Raw genomic sequence first — 24,225 nt, 5'->3', positions numbered from 1 at the left:
GTAGCTAGCAAATAGGGAAGCACGGATTTGAACCCAGGCAGTCTGGCTCCCTAGTCCAGGAAGTGTTCCTAACCACTATTCCCACTCTTATTATTATCTCAGATAAATCAGAGATTTGTAACTCCAAAACAAGCAAACAAAAATTTTCTCTATAGTAAATTTTTATACATTTGGAAGGGACCATCTGACTCTCTGATGGCAGAGGGGGATTTAGTAATATAATACTACTACTTCCAACACTTGCCTCCTGAGAGTTATTCTGTTACCTTTTAATCACACCTGAGAGTCCCCTAACTCAATATCTAGAATGTCACTTGACTCACCCTCTAACTCCTCTTTTTGCTGGATAGTCAAAAGATGCTAATAGAGTTGAGTTTCAACCATCTAAAATTTGCACTTAAGCTGAGGCTTTTTAGAACATGAAAAACAAGACTGCCCATTTCAGCAACTTTAACAACGCTGCAAGCATAAAATTCTTATATAGTGGATTCATCTTAAACAGTGCAATCCTCTTTTTATGAAACTGGGGAAAATATTCATTCATTCACTCATCAAATATTTATTGAGTGCCTACCCTGTACGGAGCTTTGTTCTGTGTGCTGGAGAAAATAGACAAAGATTCGGTTCCTTGGAAGCTTAAATTATCTAAGTGTTAGAGTTCTTGTGAAAAATAAAATCAAATAAGTTTAATTTTAAGGTTTAAATCTCCTAAGTTTTCTAAAAATGTACCTGTGATCTGAGACTTGAGAAAGTGACTGGAGTAGAAAAATTATATCCCAGCATCAAGGCCATATGCCTATTACTAACGTGATACTATTTAAAGGCCTCATGGTATTTTCATTCTGGAATATCTAAAAACTTATTCATTCATTTGCCCCCAAAAATGTTATTACACTACTACTTTCTGACCAAACACATAAAATTTGTGTGTTATTACACAAAATTTAGCTTTTATGTATGTATATTTAGGGTAATATAAAATGCGATGGAGTAGGGGGCCAGCCCCATGGCATAGTTGTTAAGTTAGGCACGCTCCGTGTCGGTGGCACAGATTCACAGATTCGGATCCTAGGCACAGACCTACACCACTCGCCAGCCATGCCGTGGCAGCGTCTCACATATAAAGTGGAGAAAGATTGGCACAGACGTTAGCTCAGGGCTAATGTTCCTGAAGCAAAAGAAGAGGAAGATTGGCAAGAGATGTTAGCTCAGAGCCAATCTTCCTCAGCAAAAAAAAAGGGGGGGGGGTGTGTGAAGCCAGCTTTATCTAAATGCCAGTGGACATATGCTTTTTTCATGCACAAGTAATAAATGTTGGGTTTGAGGACAAAGACTTCGCCCAAGAAATATAACTCAAGCTATATAAGGAAAATTCAAGTGATCCTATATTTAGTCTCTTCCCTCCTCAGAAGAACACAGGCTATTATTAGATGTCTAGAGCTCTAGAGTGTCTCCCAATTTTAGGTTCCAAGGCTTTAGAAAAGGTCGATAATTCATCATGAAATACCTGGGTTCAAGAGTTATCTTTCCAGAATCCATAAATGTATCTTAGATACATACAAATCACTGATTCCTGCCAAGCCTACACATTTCTGAAAGCTCTTTTTCCCAGAGCATGCTTTGCATTTCTCATATCCCTCTGAAAATCAATCAGTCGCAATTGTTCCCTGTTCCCATGGAGCAGATGCTGGCCAAACCTATTCTGAATGTGAGTAACTGGGAGAGGGGGTGCAGAGAATTCCTAGGCATCTGTTTGCAGGAGTGATCTGAATCAGGGAAAAGATCCTGCAGGAAGTTTTGAGTTCAGGTATCTGAAGCTCACGCCGAAAGTCCAGTTCCTAGCCTGGCCTACATGACTAGGTTTGATCCCTATGGAGAAAGGGATGTTCTCCTCATTTGTGCATGGATTGTAACCAGGCTCCTGCTCTATAAGGAGGACTGAAGAAAATGTAAGGCTGTTTGAAGACCCCCAGGGCTCTGGAGTTTGGGGAGCACTAGGAGACAGCACCTGAGGCAAAGCAGCCTTCTTCCAGAGAAGCAGCTGCAAAGCCTGAGAAAACTAAAATGTAGACTGAAAGTTGTTGTCACACACACGCCACAAAGGCTCAGCAGGAGCCTGCTGTGCTAGAGAACAAATGTGAAAATTCTGGGGGCTCCCAGAAAGACTGTGGAAGTGGGGGTTTGCAGAGAACTGAGGTGTGCCAGACCAATGCAGCCACATTGCCAGTGTGTCCTAATTCCCACAGGCTGGAGAGGCCTCAGACATCAGCATTTCCCTAACACTGGCTAATTTTTTCCCTTCTCTCTTCATTTTGTAATTAAAACAAACAAAGCCTTCCTCTCTCCAGACTACTCTCGACAAGACAATTTATAATTTTGAAGTGTTCACTCTTCTTCCCAAACCCACCTCTGCTCCACGCTTCAGCCGCCTGACTTCACTCTAAAAATGGACAGCTGTTTACTCAGTTCCACCAGCTCAGCTGGCTTCATTCAATCTCTTTCTCCACATGTGGCCTCTCCCCAGTTTAAGCCTCACTCACAATTCCATTTTATTTTTCACAACTCCTCCCACTCCCCCAAGTATTTAGCAACACCTTAAAATACAGTATGGACTTTTAGGTCAAACATCACTTCATATATTCATATGATGCTAGCTACAATGTCTACTTCAAGACCTGTTCTCTTAGTCTCAGAGTACTGATAGTGATGCTATCAGATAGAAATATCCAAGGCACTCACCTGGGCCCTCACTACTCATGGAGAACGCCCAGCGACATTTCCCTGACCAGAGCCAACATTGTGGCTGGACCAGCCATTGTGGTTCTTATAACCACATCTTGCAATGTGCAAGATGCACCTCAACAAAACACCATCAAGGAACTCTGAAAAACAAGATTTACTACTCACAGGTCCCAGAAGGTACACAGCAGGCCCAGGGGCCACACAGTGAGATTGCCGGCAGAGAGAGAGAGAAGGGGTTATCTACAGTTTCTTGGGCTCACACTTTATGGGCGAATTTAAAACATAAGAGCAGAAATTAGGGTTGGGAAGGGAAAAGTGGGGTCACTCAAGCAGTCAGTTATCTAGGTCACTCAGGGCTTTCTAAAGGGGAACTTCATAGGCGGGTTGGCCTGGTTTCTAATCTGGCTGTTTTGGTAGTAGCTATGTCATACAGCTGGCATTATGTTTATTCGAGACGGACGTCTTTGAAATGGATGCATCAGCGGGCAAAAGCTTAATGTGAGGTACTTGCACTACAAGACCCTCATTTTACAGAGGAGAAAACAAAGTCCAAGAGTACTACAGTGGAGTACACGCAGCCAGAACTGGAGCTGAGAACCATCCCTAGACCTGGTGATTGTGCCAACTGTATTCTTTACGCAATTTCATGGCAGTCATAAGGCAGAGCTCTTCCCGAAGGAGGCCAAGGGGGGCAGATTCTGGAGCTAGACTGCTGGAGTCAGAATCACAACTCTCAAATTTATAAACTGGGTGACCATGAACAAGACTCTTAACCTCCCCAAGCCGCAGTACTCTCATCTGTTAAAACAGGAATAACAATGGTATGTATATCATAGGCACACTGTGAAGTTTAAGTAAGATAAGCCAGTGTGTTAAGGTAGTTGAATAAGGAGGCCACTGGACTGGGGTGGCTCTAATACCTTGGTATCTGAGGTAAGCAAACCAAAACCTAAGCCAGAGTCAACACATTCAAATCTGAGAAAACAAAACTTAAGAACAACTAACCACAAATGGCCAACTAGGCTTTCCCAAATAAGGCAACCATTCAAACTATAACCAATCAAATAACTTCCTTGCTTTGTTTCCAAGTTTTCTCTATAAAAACGTATTCCTAGCTCCTGTCGGCGGAGTGCTGCTAACCACATTCAGTTTGGCACTGCCCGATTCGAATCAATATTTGCTTAAAACAAACTCTTCAAAATTTTAATGTACCTTAGTTTAGCTTTAAACACATGAAAGGCACATAATAAACTGCCTGCCTGGACATAGTAACTGAAGAAAAAAGCAAAATAATTTTTAAACTATTATTTAGAATTTTATTAAAGAACCATATTTAAGTAATAATGAAAACTATATGAAAACAGAAATCTACTACATATGTATATATGTGTGCATGTATGGGTACACATATATACATATACATTATACTTGAATAAATATACCTATATACATATTGCTCTTCTAAAATAAACTTAATTACTTAGTTTTCCCAGTATTACACAGATTTATTTCCATTTTTCTTACTAGAACAGGTTGATGTTTACACAAGGAAGCATCTGTTTTCTCCTGTGTATAAGTAAAATGACATTCCTCATAGCAACTTGGACAAGATTATTTCATCAAGGCTTGCAGCCAACAGTCCTTATAATGATCCTCAACAATGGTTTTAACAAGACTATATCAGGCATGGTGGCCTCAGCACATTTCTTCCTAATGTCTTTTGTATTCTGGGAACCAATTCAAGGGAAATTAACAACATAATCTACATAGATAAATATTTAAGACGACAAAAAGTAAGTCATATTGGATGCCAAACCACGACTAGTTACCTCTTCATTGTTGAAGGATGCAGAGATTTGAAGACCAAAGGATAAAAATTAAAAAGATATGAATTCTGAATTTCCAAATCCAGGTTATGGGGACAGAGAAAAGCAAGGTTGGTTTACTGATCTGTGATATTATCAGAGGAATTAAGAAGTGCCAAGGAATTCTGCCTGTCTCACAACATGACTTGCTCATCTAGTCTTGCCCATGTTCATATTGAATACATATGTATCCGTATTCATTGAACAAATATGAATATACATTTGGACCCTCATCCAAGAAAATAATCAAATCCAAGACAATTTCCAGAGACTGTTGACTAAACCTTAAATGAAAGGAAAAGATACATCACTTCCTTCACAATCAGTCCATCATGGCAGCAAGTTACAATAGGGCTCCATCTCATCAGAACTGACTCATTTCTTTTAAATCCATAATCTTGAGGTTGAAGACATATTCAGGTGATTTCCTCTTTCTATAGCACACAGAATGTTTAATATTGTCAGATCTCTCTCTGCTCACAGACAGGTACAGCACAAAAGAATAATACTAACATTAGAAACTAAAGTGCTTTATTACTTAAGAATAAAACTAATACCTTCAATGATAAACTGACCAATACAAAATGTAAAGGCTTTAGAAAAGTCTGGGCATTTTTTTTTCTTTTAATTCAAGGGACTTTAAAGTCACAATGTAAGGAAGTTAGCTGTGGGGCTCAAGATTAAGTTATTGAGTTTATAATTGATTTTCAGGCTCCAAAATGATCATAAAAGATCTTGGCAGCTTTAAGACATACTTGTAATTTCTTTGGCAAACAAGGGTGTTGGTGGCACTTAGCCAATTTCTTTATAAAACAATCAGTCTCTGTTTCTGCAAGTTTGGCTCATGAGCTGTCATTCACTAGATATTCACAACACAAGCCTGAATTTTAACTTTTCCAAAATACCAATATAAATTTTCCTGGAATAAATGAGAGTTCCTAGCATTCAGTAGCTGCATTCCAGGTACTTGAATGCCCCAGTAAGTCATGATAGTTACATGACAGGACGATCTGTACTTATCAGTTAATTTAAGATTACATCGTTTGCTTGAATTTGTTCGGGTTTTTTTCCATTTCCTCATCCACTTTCCCAGACCTGACTCTTCTATGTCTTCTAGCTGCACCTGTACTTCTTTACACATCTCTTCATAAATATTGTTTTAACTACTGTCCACATCAAATAGAAAACTGATGCCAGGTATAACCTGAAAGATAAACTCACCTCAGCCGGTGGATCAAAAAGTCATTCTGGTGTCTTGCTAAATATTCTCTTTTTTTTTTTCATTAACTTCCTTCTTTAGCTACTTATATTAAAAAAAAGAAAAGTGAGTCATTGACTCAGCCTTTTTCCATCATTACTTGCCTTTTTCAATATTTACACCTTCTAAAGTGCATTCGTGGCCAAAATTTTTCTTTGAGGACAGAGAAGGTGGAGGACTGACTTTTCATCAGTCCTGGTCGTTCTAATGCATGTGTATGGAAGACTAGGACCAAAAAGGCCAATATCAGAGAAGGACGTTTGGAGAAGCCATTTCTAGAGACACCAAGAGGCGGTTGGCGCGGGTCTCACCACGTGGCCCGCGGGCCCTAATGAGTCTGCGCACACGCCCTCCCTCGCGCCCCCTCCCTCGGTAGCTGGAGTAGGGCGCATGCGCATGAGGACCACGCCGCTGCCGTTGGAGACCCGCTCGGCCTGAGGAGCCTGAAGAACCTGAGGAGCCTGAGGAGCCTGAGGGCCGGCCGGGTCCTGGGCGCCTTGCTACCTCAGTGATGATCACAGGGCAGAGTCTGGGGACCTGGCCCTGAGGGCACCGCCAGCCGAGATCTGCCTCTTCAGCCTGGGCTGGGCACTGGCAGGAGGACTCGGACAGGGTGCTGGACGAGCACTCCGGGGCAGGGTGACCGGCCCACGCGGGGACCCCCTTTGCCTGGGCTTGGCCGTGAGAGGACAGAACTCGATCCTTGGGACCCTGAACAAGTACGATGCAGGGTAATGATGTCTCTGAAGGGTTAAAAGCCGTCAGGGGGCATGGAGACAGAATTCGGTGTCCCCCACCCTCCTCCTCCCGTCCCCTCCTTCCCTCTGCGGAGGCTGGGCCTCACCCACCCGCCTTTATTACAGGCTTTATTTCCTCAAGTATGAGCCTCTCGGTGGTCACCGTCTACAGACATGAACTCCTTGACTTATGGGAGTTGACGCTGACTTGGGAGCCAGTCCTGAAAATCAAAAGTTAGACTACCCCATGAGAGGCAGTGTGCACAGAATGTTAGGGAGAGGGGTGTCTACCAGGCTCGGGAGGCAGAGGAGCTCCCCCGAGAAGGCTGCTGTGGGAACTGTTGGGGCTGAAAGTGAAGGAGTGGCCCGGCTGAGGCTGCGACGGTGGCAGGGAGCATCACTACAAGATGCAGTTCATGAAGGGCTTTATATGCCCTGCCCGAGAATTTGAACTTTATTCTGAAGGCAGGAGCCGCATCCCTGCTCAAGATGCTCAAGGTGGAGAAGTGGTTTCTAGACATGAGCTCTCTGTGCGGCTGTTCCTGAATTTCTATGTCGGGCGAGTTTAGGGGATGCGGATAGGGTGGGCAATAAGGGCTAGGGGTATGTCCTGCAGTTGCTTTTTGGAGTAAGTGATGGGATCACCAGAAAATCAACTCAATGACTGATTTTATTTTTTTATTTCATCTTTTTTTTTTTTTTTTTTTACAAACATGGATACTTAACTGGGTTGTAGAGTAACCGAATGTAGAATGTTTTTTAAAAAATTATAACCATCATTTATTCCAGGAATATATTGTAGTATTTCTTAGTTTCTTCCTTCCATCACTTTAAGCTGAGGATTTTAAATACACACATACACCCTTTTTTTTCCTTAGTATTTTAATGAATACTTCATTTGGGGTGGCTTTGGTGGAAATTATAGTAATGCTAAATATTCTACTCCCCAAGTCACTCATGATGCTTTCACTATCAACTACAAATGTGAAAAGAATTTTTCTACGTACACAAAAGGGCTTATTACTTTTACTCTTTTCCTTTTATCTAAAAAGTGACAAATAATAACAATCTAGTTATGACTTTTCCTCGTTACTCTCTATATATGAATTCTGTAATTCTATGACTTTTATTCAAGTATGACAGAGTGATTAATGTTGGTTACCTGTAGGCCTATACCCTTTCTTTGGTATTTCTCAAAGGTGGTGTTTGAATATATAAAGCTTCCTCTTTATACTTAAGTTATTAACATATTGTTTTCTCTATTTGCTATCATTAGCTCTTGTATTCTTATCTACCTTGTTCTGTCTCTGTAACAGACTTTATAGAATTAAGAGACATTCAGAAAATCAATTTTAGAAACCAAAGTCTCATTGAAATAATCAAGTCATGAGATTTTAAGGGTACAGGGAATGAGAGGTTATTTAGTCAAACTCCCTCCTTTCTGAAAGAATCAAAGCTCAAGTTTTAAGATTCTCCATTAGATGATCACCCCGCTAAATGACATGACTCATGTTATTGACCTAAGTATGAGATGTTAGAAGCTGTAGAACAATGTAATTTCAGATCCACAAGGGGATACAATTATTAGCCAGGGTTTCATCTTAATATAAATAAGAAGATGATCTAAACACCAGGGAGAAATGCAGTGATAACAGGAAAAAAACAAAAAAGAATAGGAGAAGCCTTTAGGATTCTGGAAGCAACTTTGGTAAGTTGTCTGATGGAAGAAAAAGTTCTTTCACATAGAAAGAAGAATTAGTTTTCAGATATGAGTCAGAAAAAAATCACAAGCCAATGATGAATTTAAGTAAAAGAATTTCGTTTTGAAAATGCAGACACGGCATTATGAATTGCATTGAATTGATTATGAATTGCAAATGAACTGTTAAAAGCTTTACTGAAGATTCCTAACACTGTTCCTTAGGTGTTCTTTATATTTTATCAACCAGAGACACTTCACTACTCAGAAAAGATATCTGTAATACACTCGTATTTTTTTAGCCATGGAGAGAGGCTTTTCAGTTACGGAGGCTGTTATTCAGAACAAGTGGATACAAGTTGATGCCTGTTAAGAATTAAGGATGGAAAGAAGAAAGTGATTGCTTCTGAGTTTGGGGAGGTGGTTGCGAAACAATAAGAATCAAACTTAAGTATTTTCTTTTGAGCAAAGCGTGTATATGTGTTTTGTATTGTTTTGTAGAAGCTTACTTATAAAGATATCACCAAAGATTAGAGACATAATCATTTAGAGGAAATGCTGGGAGTATGGCTGGATGTGCGTGTGCAAAAATCTCTACAGCAGATGGTCTTGTTTTAGGGGTAAGTAACACTTCACTTTGACTAAATTCAGGATCATGCATTATTTCAATTTAATAAGGAATAATCTTGGATCTGGAGAGGGAAAGATTTGGTTAAGTCAAAAGGGTAAAAATTGTTTTTTTTTAAATGTTGGTTGTCTTCTACAAATTTTGACTGATCTCATGTCTGTTCATAAACAAATATGTGCTTAGATATAAGCATACTGTCTAAACCAACATACGCAAGGTAATAGCTAAATCCAAAAAAGTAATAAAAGAAGAAAAGAAGTGTTTTTTTAACTGTGAGAGAGATCCATTGCTGATCTCTTTTAATTACTTTATTGATGTCTATGCAGTAGGATCGTTATTAATTTGTGTCTTCTATTAAGTTATAAACAGAGAGTTTACCTAGCTCTCTTAATAAACACCAAGGAATTATGAAGATCCTGCTCTTTCACATCTGAAGGGGAAAAACCTTTTCCACTGGATGTGAAATTTTCCTTTGGATTTGGCTGATGTGTAGACCAATTGTCTGTCTCCTACCTGACTGTTCAGCAGAGGTTCTTAACCTCTTTGGAGTCACAGACCCCTTTGGACATAGAAAGAAAGCTCTGAATCTTCTCCCCAGACTCATGTACATATCATAATCTTCTACACTCATTTTGTGTGTGGGGGGGGTGCAGGGAGGCCTATGACCTCCTGGAACTCATTCATTGGCTCTAGGTTAAGAACCATTTTTAAATAAGAAATTTCACGGTTTTATATAGAACAACTGCCAATCATGTAAAAGGAGACACTATTTTTCAAGCCTACTTTTAACAGTTGGGACAGTCATGTAGGATTAATGTTCTTGATACTGATGTGCTTATACAAGAGCTATTTACTGGGTCCCTGCCCTATGCTGGGGACCATATTAGAGGCTAGTGACAAGAATGAGACAACTAAAGTCCAGACCCTTGAGGATTTTGCAATCTAGTAGAGGATTTTCTCCCAGTCAAATCCAAAGAACCTCTGAAAAAAATGCCATTCTTCTAAATTTGATGCAGAGGAAATCTTAAAGTCTAAATCTGTAAAAATGTATGATTGTTACCCAAAAAGTGCTCTTTCCATACAAAAAAAAAAAACTTCTCTAAAATATATCTTTAGTATTAGCCAATTGCATTTATGTATTTCATAGACTACTTGCTTTACTTGCTTTACGAAAGTCAAAACATTAAATAGCTTCCTATTAAAGTTTATATGAAAATGAAAATAACATACCCTCTGAAATTTTTCAAAAGTAGTTAAAAATGTGATTCAGTATATGAAATATCAGTTCATATATAAATTAAAAAATAAATTTACTGGGACACATTTAGTGGGATTATAATTATCTTCCTACAAATTGAAGTTGAGTAATAATTCTCCCCTACCCTAATCCATCCCCTGTCCAATAGGATGACCTTGCACAAGCAAATCTACTTTGGGTATTTTTTGTATCTTTCTATTGGACTGTACCTCACCCCAGCATGCTTGTGAAAAAGACCCATACTAAGTATGCCTTGAAGGAAAAGATAAATCAAACCTTTATAAGATTCAAAAAGTGACTTATCCTTAATAAATTACTAATGTACAAGAAAATATTGGATACATGGCTTCCTGCATCCAAATAGATTAGTAAGCACATATTCTCTTAAGCACCTTCAGTATTCTCCTCTCATGCCATTATTTGATAGGTAGGGAGGATAGGCAGTAGTAGGGGCAGACTGTCAACCTTCTTATGGGAGAAGGCCAGAATTATTGGTCACAATTATTATGGAACAGTCTGATGTTCCAAGTGTGGCTGATTCCTACTTGGTCAACCTCAGTACTTTCTGGTTAGGGCATTCTTTTGGGGCTAACCAATCCAGGAAATACGTGGTTAAGTGCATTGCTATTTTACTTTTATCTTTTGTAAAAGTGTTGAATGTTTCTTATAATTAACACTTATTGGAATTATGTTATAAATTACATGGTTTCAGTACTAATACCATTCTCTTCTCACAGGCTATCCAGATTATGCTTGGCATCTTTCATGTTTTCATGTGGTATTTCCTATTGATTTTGTATATGGGACAAATTAAAGGAGTATTTGGAAAATATGAACCTATAACTTACAAAACAGGATGTTCTTTATGGGGAATTATTGTGAGTAGAATACATTTATATGATTTAATCATTCAGTAAATAATGTTAATGCCGCTTGCAGAAAACAGGGAACAGTTTCTAAACAAAGTTTTCAGGAGAATTCTGTAACTAAATCCCATGTTGGTATTTTATTCAAAATCAAATTCTTTTTTTCAAGAAATATTTTTTGAGTACCTTTAATTTACCAGTGCTGTTACAACAGAGTGGATACAAGACTGAATACGCCACAACAACCATAGGTTAGATTCTCCTTAGATATGTGAAAGACCAAGAATCTTAGCATTGTTAATTTTCATATTTAGGGTCTTTACTTTAGCTTCCTCACACAACAAGTCTACACTCACACATTTTGTAAATATTCCATAACCTACACCCTTCTGTGGTTTCTAGACAGCCATAAGGTAGTAGGAAAATCTGGAGAGTGTGGTATCCTAGAAGCCAAGTGAACAAGGAAGTAGGGAAAGATCAACTATATTAAATTCTGTTATTTTGTCAAATAAGACAAGGGCTGAGAATTGAGCATTGGATTTAGCAATATGGATGCCAGCAGTAAACCTGACAAGTAGTTTCACTGGAATGGGGTAGGGTACAAAAACCTCATTAGAGTTGGTTTAAGGAATATAGAAGGATGTGCAACTATAACATACAACTATCTACTGGGGATTTGGGGGAAAAATAAATAAATAAATAAAAATTTAAAAAAAAAAGAAATAAAGGGAGGAGAGGAATTAAGAGACAGCAAATACAGACAACTCCTTTAGGGACTTTGGTGTAATGTGGTATAGAGAAATGAGGTGGTAGCTAGGGGAAATTTGGGTCAAGAGAGAGGAAATTTTGTTTTAGTAAGTTGGAAGTATCACGTCTTTTGTTGAGGGGAGTGAACCAGAATAGAGAAAATTGATGATATGAGATAAATGGGGAAGAGAAAAATTATTAGAATCATGTACTTGTGTATGCAAGAGATGATGAATTTTAATACACAAATAGCTAGGAACATGGACAGTTCATCTCTAGCAGTGGTTCTCAGCTAGAGGTGATTTTGCCCCTCAGAGGACATTTGTTAATGTCTGGAGACATTTTTGGTTTTCACAGCTGGGGATGTGCATCTAGTAGACAGAGGCCAAGGATGCTGCTAAACATCCTACAATGCATAGGACAGCCCCCACAACAAAGGATTATCCACCTTTAATATAAATAGTGTCAAAGTAGGTAACAAGAGGGAAAGGCAGAGGAACAGAGAGAAAGGACAAATTTTGATAGGTAGGTAGATGGGATGTTGGGAGCTTGTGGAACTTTTCTCTGATGGCTTCAAATATCTTAGTGAATTAATAAGCATGGTTGAGCTGAGAGTGAGAATGCGAGGATGGATTGGTTGCTTGAGGAGAGAGGAGAGGATATAAAATAGTCATCTAGGAAAAGTGAGAGAGTGCAGGGATTGTGAAAAAGTTTGAGTTTCATGTAACATGAAGGGCTCACTTAAGTTTTAGGAACATGATTGTATAGTGAGATGGGTCAAGGTGGTCGTGTGTCCTTCTCAGGCCATGTTTGGCTGCATGGGTGCAGGCATGCAGTAAGCAAGAGAACTGCGTTTAATCAGGATTTTGGTTTAATTATGCAACTGTGATCAAACAAAAAAGGTGCAAAGGAGTTGAGAGTGTATATAAGTGAGTGTTTGTAATAGTTGACCGTGGAATTTAAGATGATGATGGAAAGAATATAACAGGGAGGTGAGGGGCTCAGATTATAGATCTAGATGGGGGTCAAAGGATCGTTAGAGTTGTAATACTACAGGGCATGAGCTAGAAAGATAGAAGGTGGTGGTCAGAATGGCGTGCTTGAAACTGATATTTGACAGGTGTTACACTTACTGGCAGAAACAAGGACAAGAGAATGAATATGGGAGTGAGTGACTGGGATAGGATGGAGTCAAAGGATTGGAGGTGAGAAATTCAAAGAACCACAAGTCCAGGGTATTAGAAGGATCATAGAAGTGTATATACTGAAATTACCAAGACTTAAAGAGACGTTAGAGAGAGAGTTAGAGAGACAAGAATTAAAATCACCTAGAAAGAGAAGAGGACCAAGGGGTCAATAGATGACATCAACCAAGAGGGATAGTGGGTTGTAGAATCCAATAACATTTGATTCAGAGCTGGAGGAGAGAGCATGGTTGGAAGTAACAGTAAGGAACAAGGAGACCACTTACCCCATGCTTAGAACCAATGGTATAAGGACTGTAGGAGATAAGATGGCCACCACTTGATAGGGCTATAGAGGAAGCAGTGGCCTCTAGGAGATTCCCTGCCTTTATACATTGGCTCATAAGTGTCAAAGTATTGCCTTGGAAAACAATAGGAGAAAAATAGTGAATTGGCAGACAAAATCCAGATAAATGATTCATGTCCCTCAGTGTTTAATTGTTCATGTTATAAAAATAGCATGTTTAGCTCCTAGAATAAATTATCTACAATTTCAATTAAGTTTAATCTAATGCAAAACTTCTCATTTAGATCATAAACTTTGAAAAGCATTTTGTAAAGCGCATGGTTTGGTAATCTAGTTAGAGAGAACTCTAGTTTAAAATTCACAAGATATTTTCACTTTATATGCTGAACTAGTTCTTACCTTCACTGTGTACCTCCTTCGAAATCTCAGCCTTTGTTACAGAATGAAGTGCTGAGTGTGTAAATTTAAGTTATCCTTGAGGAGTTAGTAAGCTTCAAGTTTGGCCTTTCTATATATTGTATATAGCATGAATGCTATTTCTCCACAAATTAGCCTTTGACTTGGATCTTTGTCAAAGCCACTAAAACAGATAAGACAAAAGGAATATTTCAAGGGAATTGTTCAGTCCACCTTCAAACAATATGGCATAGCTTTACGCTTCTGGGAAATAGACAAAGCAGCCTAGTATAAAATAATGGAAACTATTTTTAAAAAACAAAGGCAAAAACATAAATAGCAGCTATTACCTTAATAATGGCTACAGTCTCAGTTAAGAGAGATATTTTGTAAAAATACAATTTGGAATAGACTCATGGACCACTTTTTTCACATCTGGATATGTACACAGTAATTACACTCAGTGGCATCTTCTCATTAGGAAGGATAGCATTAGAAGTAATAATCGAATAATTTCAGAAAGCATGCGCAGATATACAAACTTGGTCCCTGATTCAGGACTGCTTAAGTCATCTTTGGCATATACCACAACCTGAATTCTGCCCACTGTCCCCTATATATTTCTGTTATTAGTGACCCTACTATTGCCTTTCAGTTCATTACTATATGATGGAAACTTGTCCTGACCCCTTCTACTAAAACTTGTTTATATTTTGTTACTCTTAGTATTCTAAAAATAATTGTCTTAGAAGAGGGAGTTGTTAAAAATACATTTTAAGGTGATGAGCCTTATCAATGAGTATTTATAAATAGATGTTTTTATATCCAGTTTATCATTGCAGGAGTCTCCATAATAAGAGCAGCATGGCATCCAAATCAAGGCCCGGTAAGTTGAAATGTTTAGGGTATCCTAGAAATCACTTGTCACAAAGCTAAATAGGTTTTAACGAGACAATAGTGGGTGGCTAAACAATGAAGGAATCTACCCTACATAAAATAAATAAAGGAATTTAAGTGAAAATCCAGCAGTACATAATTTAATGTAGACAAACATGCCATATTAGTTAGAATCATGATTGTGTAAAGGTTTCTAAATCTAAATATAATTTTTTTTGGTTGGTATTCTACCTTCTTTAAACATTGTGTGAACTTTACTATTAGAAAAAATTTAATAGGACCTAATGCCTTTATATATAAATGTAACACTGTAAAACTTCATTTTTCTAACTATCCAGTTTGGGAACAGGATTGTATCTTGTAACAAAATAGAGGATCTGTCCAGAATAAAGATCCGTCTATGGTATAGGTGGGAAGATTGGGAAGAAAAACATCCTAGAATCTTAGAGCTAAAAGATATCTTAGAAATTAAGGTATCTGATCTCATAATTGTACAGATAAAAAACTGATATCCAAAGATACTGATGGATTTCCCTAGAGAATGAAAACCCAGGATTAAAAATCATTGAATCTTATTTGGCTTATTTCTACAGGCAGTCATTTTCCATCTTTTTTTTTTCTTTTTTCTTTTTACGGTGGAACTCCTTTCGTTCACTTCATATCTTAAAAGTCTTTCTTCCAACTGACCCAGAAAATTGTAAAATACAATATTTTTAAACCCAAATGGAAGATGGATGTTTATTGATGTGATGATATTTCAGTGTTTCCTCCAGATTAACTGAGTTTCATGCAAACCAGAAAAAATATTTTACTCTAATGGCAAGCATACCAACACTTCTAAAGCTTCAGAAACTAGATCAAAATGTTACCTAGATGGTTTTTTTTTTCAGCAGTACAAACTGTTTAACCAAAGTGTTTATTCTGAATATAACAAATTTACCCTCTGTCTTCTTTTCAGGTTACATGTGCTTTGGTCATGAACATCTTCTGCATAATTACTGCAGTTATTGCAGCAGCTCTAACAATAGTGGAGTTGTCTAAGTTTGATTCTGTGTCATATAGGAATTACGGACAAGCGGTAAGTGACCAATTCTATAGGAACATCTTAATTTCAAAATTATTCTTTTCAGAGGTTTTGAAGCCTTAGGAGGTAAAATAAGGCCTTTATTGGTCCTCACAAAGTTCTTTGATTTAGTAAGCTCGTGAATGAAAGTTTTAATTCAAAAATAATTCTAATGTGATTTTTTTGTAAATATTAAAAGGATGTTTGAAATCTTCACATGCCCAATTAAAGTAAAGCAAGTAAAAACTTTGAAGGCTTCAGTGATGATTGCATATGCATTAGGCTAGGGGTCACTGATGATTCTGCTAATGAAAGAAAAGTATAATCCTAGAAACCATTCCCAAAATCAACAAAAGAATTCTGCTATTAATGCATATAGTCAGAATTGTAGACACCTAGTAATTTCTGGTTTAACAGAGCTTTTCATACACAGCCTATTTTTGTGTCTCACATGAATTTTGCTTTAAGTCCACAGATGCTAAATATACATGAATCTGTCTTGCTTTCATTTAATTGAATATCTAATCACACACTTTGTACCACAGAAATAACTGTATTTCTTCTTAAGATAGTAATGTTCTCCAGTAAATGTGAGTATCTTTACTAATACCGCAATAGATTTATTTCAATTGTTTTGGCTTTAAATTCAGAATACAGAATATTAGTGCTGCAGAAGACTTTAGCAATACTTACAAAAATCATCCATTTAAAATGAGAACAGATTAGAGTGGAGATCCTCTTTGTTATTGAACAACAAAGCAAAACAAGTAATAATTTGAAAGTTTTAACTCAAAAATAATGCTAATGAGTAGGAGAGTCTTTGTAGGTGAGGGATAAACTTCCTGCTTCCTCCCTATACACCCCCTCTCCCTACCTGCAGTATATTATATTATATTATATTATACAGTATTATAAAGGGAACCATCAGTGGAAGAAATCCAAGCATGGAGAACAGAAGCCTAAAGGACAATGAGATGGTGAGAGAAGATGCAATAATACCCCAAAATAGATTGTGTGTAATGAATGATGTATTGATTTAAACAAACATGCACCAGATTTTCCCTGTAAATTATAAAATTCTCCATTTGCCCTGAAAATTCAATCTAGAAATCTTCAATTCTAATTTTGGGGGCAGAGATAGGGAGGGGGGAATTAAGTTATTAACTGTAGAATTATTTCAGGTTATTTTAGCTTACCACTTGTATTCATAAGCTTATAATCATCAGTTTAAGATAATATGACATAATTTCCAAGACCCACCTTTTGCAAACAATATTACAAACCATTGTAGACTATTTATTTGGCCTGAACTCAGTATTAATGATCAGTTTCACAGTCTCCAAACACACAAATTTCAGCTTTGTTTGCTGTGATTAGTTACACAAAATGAACCTGTATTATTAGACCCACATCTCTAACCGACCGTCTTTTCCTAGAGGCATTGTAGAATTATAGACCTACATTTACTATATTTACCTATTTACTACATTTACAAGATTTAATTTACTACATTTAATTTAATTTAATTTACTACAATACAAGATTTTCCATATGCCATTGGCTTGGCTAAATCCACAAACTCATCAAATTATCAGTGTTCCCAGGCAGGTTCAGCTATCCCCAAAAGTGTCTGCTTCTGAACTGTACTCCTCATATAGCAAAATGGTTAATAGTATAAATCCAGAACCAGACTGTCTTTATTCAAACACTATCTTCAGTACTCACTAACTGTGTGTGACCCCTTGGACAATTCTTTAACTTCCCTGTTTCTTAGTTTCTTCATGTGTAAATGGGGAAAATGCTAACACATACCTATTAGTTAACTGCTTTGTCTGGCTCCCAAACTCCAAGCCTATTGTTCTAATGGCCAGCTTGACTTTTCTACTTGGATATGCTTCTATCATCGTCTCAAACTCCACAGATATAAAACGGAAAATATTTACCTCCTCAAAAGTACTGTACTGCAAGACTCCCTTATTTCAATCTCCTAGGCTCAAAACCTTGATGTAATCTTTCCCCCTTCTCTTTCCACTGTCTTCCCAATTACCAAAAATTGTTTATTATTTACTTAGATTTTTTGTGTGTGTGTGAGGAAGATCAGCCCTGAGCTAACATCCATGCCAATCCTCCTCTTTTTGCTGAGGAAGACTGGCCTTGGGCTAACATCTGTGCCCATCTTCCTCCACTTTATTTGGGACACCGCCAGAGCACGGCTTGACAAACGGTGCCTCAGTGCGTGCCCGGGATCCAAACCCGGGCCTCCAGAAGTGGAGCACGCACACTTAACTGCTATGCCACCAGGCCAGACCCTACTTAGATTTTTATTAATTACAGCTCTCTTGGTTGTAAGTGACAGGAAATACAACCCAAATTGACTTAAACCAAAAAAGGGCACTTACTGACTTCAGCTGGATTCAGAGGTTTAAGTCATGTGTCGAGAACTCAGTCACTCTCTCTGTTGTTTTCCTATTTGAACTTCTCTGGCAGGCATCTTGCCACTTTCGGGGGAGAGTTTGTCTGAGAATAACACTAACACATATAAATTAAGGAATGTGGGCAAAATGACTTTTTATAGTCTTTCCAGCTAAGAGGTCACAAGTACTTTCCAGCCAAAATGCTATGATTGTGTTTCTGCCAACAAAATCAAATCAGAATTCTTTACCTTGCCATTTCCAACCCTGTAGTCTTTTCTTTGTCCTCCTGTTAATACCATACATGAATAAACACTATACCTGAGTAAAACTTGTTTATCATCTTCTCAGAACATGTTATATTCATTCTTGCATTCAGTTTTTTGCTCACATTATCAAACCATAGGTCATGTGATATGTATTTTTAGCTTTATTATTTGTTCTGTTTTACCTCACTATTTCCTAATTATTTTGTCATACTTTTAATTTATGCTATTAAATTCTTTCTGGAACAAGATAGATTACAAAGAAAAAGTAAATAAAAATTTAAAACTGCCTATAAAGTTGCTTACCCCCTTCATTTTTCTCACTCCTACTCTTATTTCAAAAGTCCTACCTCTTTTGGAGCCTTCCTAGATATGAATGGCTTAGGGTGAACCTCCTGTCCCCTTTAATTATTGAGCAAGTTTTTATTCATTTTGACATGTTCAACCTTATGGTACATTACCTTATATTATCTTTCTGTCTTTTCTACTTGATTGTAAACTTTGAGAAAGCAGGAATTTTTTTGTCATTTCATTCTTACCATCTAATCTCTACCACCTAATAATGTCTTGCTTTTACAAAATATTAAATAACCCAACAAAAAAGGAGAAGGAGGAAGAGAAGAAATTGAAGGAGAGAGAATTATAGTTATTCTTTCTAGGTCTGAATATCATTCTTGTCTTTCCACAGCCTACACAAAAACTACATTTATTTCAGAATTATTACCAGTATCATTCATCCTGATATATAGTTGAAAATATCTTTCTGATAGTAACAAAAGGGGTCTGCTTTATTTATCCCAGAAATCACAATCACCTTATACTCCCAAGTGAAATGCTCTTTGAACTCTTTTTGAATTTACTCATCCTTCCATATGATATTACAGCAATTTCTATGTGAGATTTTCATCACTACACATGTAAATTTGAGTAAGTTTGTAATTAATAATAGCTGTTTTAATACATGACGATTGCTTGATAAAATCTCTTGGTAGCCATTCTTATCATTGGAGACGGAAGGGTCAAATCTTATCGATTGAAGAGTTTGGGTAGCGAGCTGTGCCAAGGACTCTGTGCTGAAGAGAATTATGAGAATAAGAGTTGTGAGAAGTGAGGCAAGAATGCTGAGTGATGAAGATCAAGAATGGAAGTTGTAGACACTGAATTGGGGGAATGAAAGCTAGGAAAAGTTGAACAGAAGGCAAAGGAGTAGAAATGCCTGGGGAAATCAACTGGTGAAGGAGGCTTACTTATCCTTCCTATTTTTCTTCTTTTCTTTGACTGTTATATTGGGAGCTCCTTCCATGAACATATTTGCACTTAATTGAGATAGTAATGCAAGATTTCTGCCTATTTTCTGGTTTCAGAAACTCGGGAGGGAAGTTTCACGTATCTTACTGTCCACCTACCCCTTGGAATTTGCTATTGCACTTACATACTCCATCTATGGCTGTATTGGTTTGGTAAGTGTTTATCTACTATCTGGCAAATCAAGAGATGTTGATTTCTAGTAAGAACACTATAAGGAGTTGAAGTGCACTGATACAATTTGTTTAGAACTAATAAAAATGGAATATGTGATCATATTTCCTTTACTTTTTAATTTTTTCTTTATTTTTATTGTTTTTTTAATAAAATTACAAAGGTAATACATGAAACCGTATAGTAAAAAGTTAAAAAATTATAAAGTTACTGTCCTCTTAATGTATTCCTCATCATACCCACACATCTAAATCTACACTAAAAGACACAAACACACACACACACACAGTTTTCCTTTTTACTAATTGTGTGATCATACTGTTGTGTCACATGTATTTTTCTCAACCATTATAAACATCTCCTCATTATAAAATATATCTAAACAGTGCCTTTAAATAGCTTCATACTTTTCCTTAGTATTTATCAGTCCTTTATTGCTGCATATTTAGTTTTTTTTCTAATTGTTGTAAAATTATAAACAATGATGCAGTGAACATCCCAATACATATATCTTTGCATACAAGACTAGTATTCCTGTAGGTAGTTGATTCTTAGAAGTGTAATTGCAAGTTTAATAACATCCCAAAATGCTATAATAATTCACAATACTACAAAAGTTTATGAGACTGTTCATTTTCTCACAATCTTAAAAAAACTAGATATCTAACATTCATTTGTTCTTTTACAAATATTTATGGAGGGATTATTATTTACTAGGCATTGTAATAGGCACTAAGGATGCAATGATTAACAAGACAACATCCCTACCATGGGGGAGCTTGCATTTTAGTGGGAGAGAAAGACAATAAACAAAGACGCACACACACACATATATATAATTTCAAGAAGTGGAAAAAGGTTATGGAGTAAAATAAAGTAAGGAGATAAGGCAAAGATTATTTTACATAGGATGGTAAGGGAAGATCACTGAGCAAGGACTAACTGAAGTGCAGAAGTAACTACTAGACTGCATGGAAAAAGAGTTTTCCAAGAATAGGGAATGGGTGGGGCTTCCAGAATGGCTGAGTGAGGATATGGCAAATCTCCCTAAAATGAAATGATAAAACGGGACAAAATTGTCAATAAACCTTTTAAAGATTCTGGAAATTTACCAAAGCATACAACAAATTGAAAAGTGTTTCTTTTAGAAAATTTGCTGAACTTCAGTAAGAATAGTGGATGCTTGTGACATTTTAGCTTGAGGCTGCTCCAGTGCCTCCCATCCCCTCCTCTCCTCTGGTGCCATTTTGCAGAAGTTTACCTGGGCAGGTCTGACTGTGAGGACTAGTAGCCTCACTGCTGGAGAGGGCTGATTTTATTTGGAGCAGAGCACAGAAAGTTCTATGACCAGGGGTGTTATTAAAACAATAGCATATTACTTGGCTAGGGCTACCATAACAACCTACAAGAGACTGGATGGTTTAAATAGCAGAAATTTATTTTCTCACAATTCTGGAAGCTAAAAGTCCAAGATCAAGGTGTTGGCAGGGTTGGTTTCTTCTGAGGCCTCTTGCCTTGGCTTTCTGGTGGCCGTCTTCTCCCTATGTCTTCACATGGTCTTCCCTCTGAGTGTGTCTGTGTCATAATCTCCTCTTCTTATAAGGACATCCATCGTACTGGATTAAGGCTCACCCTAATGACTTCATTATAACTTCATTACTGCTTTAAAGACATTATCTCCAAATACAGTCACATTCTGAGGCACTAGGGGTTAGGACTTTAACATATGAACATTAGGGGGACATAATTCAGCTCGTAACAAGATGTTTAAGCTAACCAATCATTGACTGACCACTTATGCTGACCGGGAGAAGAACCCTAGGAAACCAGTCTTAAAAGTAAAAAATGGAAAAAGTAAGTAGATCTATCAGATGCCACACCTTGCAAGGGACACAGACTCCACAAAATTAGTACAGGCAAGTCACAAAAGACAGCAATAACAGACACTCCTGGGAGAAGATGAGGCAATCAGAATCCAAAGTCACTACAATATATTATCTGAAATATCCATTTTTCAACAGCAACAAAATATAACATACAAAGAACAGGAAATAGTGACCCATACATCTGAAAAAAGCAGTCAATAGATATAGTCTGCTGGAAGGAGGGGAAAACAAATGTTGGACTTCACAAAGAAAGACTTCAAAGTACTAAAGGAAAATAAGTTTAAAGAATTAATGGATGCTAATAATAACTTATCAAATAAGAGTATCAATGTCTGATACCTTCATTGTGGTTATGGTATCATGGTGTTTGCATATGTCTAAATTCATCAAATTGTACACATTAAATATGTGCAATTCTTTGTATATCGAGTATACCTCAGTAATGCTGTTAAATTTTTTTAAATAATAATATCAATAAAAGAAATAGAAATTATTAAAAAGAACCAAATGGAAATTCTGGAGTTTAAAAATACAGTTACTAAAATGAAAAACTCAGTAGAGGGACTCAAAAGCAGATTGGAGCTGAAGACATGGTGGCAGAAAATCAGCAAATATGATAGACCAAGATAAACCATCCAGTCTGAAAGAACAGAAAAAAAAAAGAAGAAAATGAACAGAGTCTCAGAGATCTTTGAGGCACGATCTAGTGCAGCAATATATGCATATGAAAATCCCAGAAAATGAGAGAACAGGAAAAAAGACTTGAAGAAATAATGGTCAAAAATTTCCCAAATTTGATGAAAAATATTATTCTATACATCTAAGAAGCTCAATGATCTTCAATTAGCATAAACACAAAGAGATCCACTCTTAGACACCTCAGGGCCAAATGAATAAAAAAAAGAAAATCTTGAAAGCAGCAAGGGAAAAATGACTCTTCATGTACAGTGTAACCACAATAAGATTAACAGTTGACTTCTCATCAGAAATAATGGAGGCCTGAAGGTAGTGAGATGACATATTAAGGTGTTGAAGAAAAAAACAGTCAAGCATGAATTCTATAGTTTTTAAAATTATCCTTCAAAATTGAAGGTGAAATAAAGACTTACGCAGATGAACAAAGACAGAGAATGTGTGTCTATCAGAACTGCCGTACAAGAAACACTAAAGGAAATTCTTTAGACTGAAAGAAAGTGATATCAGATGAAACTCAAATACACATGAAGAAATAAAGAGCATTGGTAAAGGTAATTAGGTAGATGACTATGAAAAGCAGTATAAATAAATCTTTTCTGCTTTCTTCTCTGAAAGGATTTAAAAGACAATTGCATAAATTACACTGGGCCCACCCAGATAATCCAAGATAATCTCCTTATTTTAAGGTCATGTTATTATCAACCTTAATTCCATCTGTCAAACTACTCAACTCATGAACGCAGTCATTGACAATACATAAATGAATGAATATGGTTTTGTTCCTATAAAACTTTATAAAGCAGAGAGTAGGCTAGATTTGGCCCATATACCATAGTTTGCCAACTCCTATTCTATAGATATATATTTTCTCCTTTTTTCTCTGAAATTTTAAAAGATAAGATTACAAAGCAATAATTATAACACTATATGTTTGTGTATATAACATATATATGTGTAATATTTATGACTAATAGCACAAAGGAAGGGGAAAGGAATAGAGCTACATGAGAACAAAGTTTCCACATTTTACTGTAATTAAATTAGCGTTCAGCTAAAGCAGATTGTGATAAATTGAGATGCACATTGTAATCCCTAGACAAATGACTAAGAAAACTAAAAAAAATGTAGTAAAATCAATGAAGAAATTAAGATCATACACAGAAAGTATTTAATTAAAAAAAAACAGGTAAAGGAGGAACATAAAAGACATGAGACATATAGAAAACAAATAGCAAGGTGTTAGACATATATCCAACCATTTCAATCATAACATTAAAATAAAACTACAATAAGATATTGAATACCTAATAAAATGACTAAAATTCAAAATACTGACAATCCTAAGTGATGGTAATGACTACGGATAAAAGAAGTCTTTTAACGCTGCTAGTTGGAATATAAATTACTGCAGCAACTTTGAAAACCTTTTGGGAATTATTTATTGAAAGTAAAGATATGCATACCCTATCAGTAATTTCAGTCTTTAGTATATACCCAACAGAAAGGTGTGCACATATGTACCAAGATATACTTCCAGGGAAATATACATGTCAGTGTTATTCATAATAGTCCCAAAGTGGAAACAATGCAAATGGATGAATGGTGAATATATTGAAGTATATTACTGTAATAAAATTTTACCTAGTAATTAAAATGAACTATACCTACACTTAACAACATGGATGAATCTCATATATATAAGGTTGAGTATAGAAAGGCAGACTCAAAATAATGCATACTTTATGATTCCATTCATATGAAGTTTGAAACCAGGTCAAACTAAAGCTAAACTATAGTGTTTAGGGAAGAATGCCAGCTAGTTAGTAAAACTAGAAAGATA

At 36.7% G+C, this 24,225-nt stretch overlaps 1 protein-coding gene across 5 annotated transcripts in view; it reads left to right on the top strand.

The window, feature by feature from the left end:
* The first annotated feature begins 6,328 nt into the window (after window positions 1-6,328).
* Window positions 6,329-24,225, top strand: part of MS4A13 (membrane spanning 4-domains A13) — a 92,748-nt gene continuing 74,851 nt past the window's right edge. For 4 of the 5 annotated variants that reach the window (XR_009216254.1, XM_058526755.1, XM_058526757.1 and 1 more), the window contains exons 1-6: window positions 6,329-6,596; window positions 8,803-8,921; window positions 10,925-11,065; window positions 14,517-14,573; window positions 15,543-15,662; window positions 19,689-19,784. Coding sequence is in view for 3 of the 5 variants with exons in the window: in XM_058526755.1 (XP_058382738.1) it covers window positions 8,868-8,921; window positions 10,925-11,065; window positions 14,517-14,573; window positions 15,543-15,662; window positions 19,689-19,784 (468 nt within the window). In the remaining 2 variants the exon portion in view is untranslated. The remainder of the gene's footprint in view (window positions 6,597-8,802; window positions 8,922-10,924; window positions 11,066-14,516; window positions 14,574-15,542; window positions 15,663-19,688; window positions 19,785-24,225) is intronic. The other variant, XR_009216255.1, reaches the window with a different exon arrangement.

The sequence above is a fragment of the Diceros bicornis genome, chromosome 31 (assembly GCF_020826845.1).
Source record: "Diceros bicornis minor isolate mBicDic1 chromosome 31, mDicBic1.mat.cur, whole genome shotgun sequence".
Classification (NCBI taxonomy): domain Eukaryota; kingdom Metazoa; phylum Chordata; class Mammalia; order Perissodactyla; family Rhinocerotidae; genus Diceros; species Diceros bicornis.
Note: the sequence above shows the minus strand (reverse complement) of the source record. Positions and strands in the feature narration are given on the sequence as shown.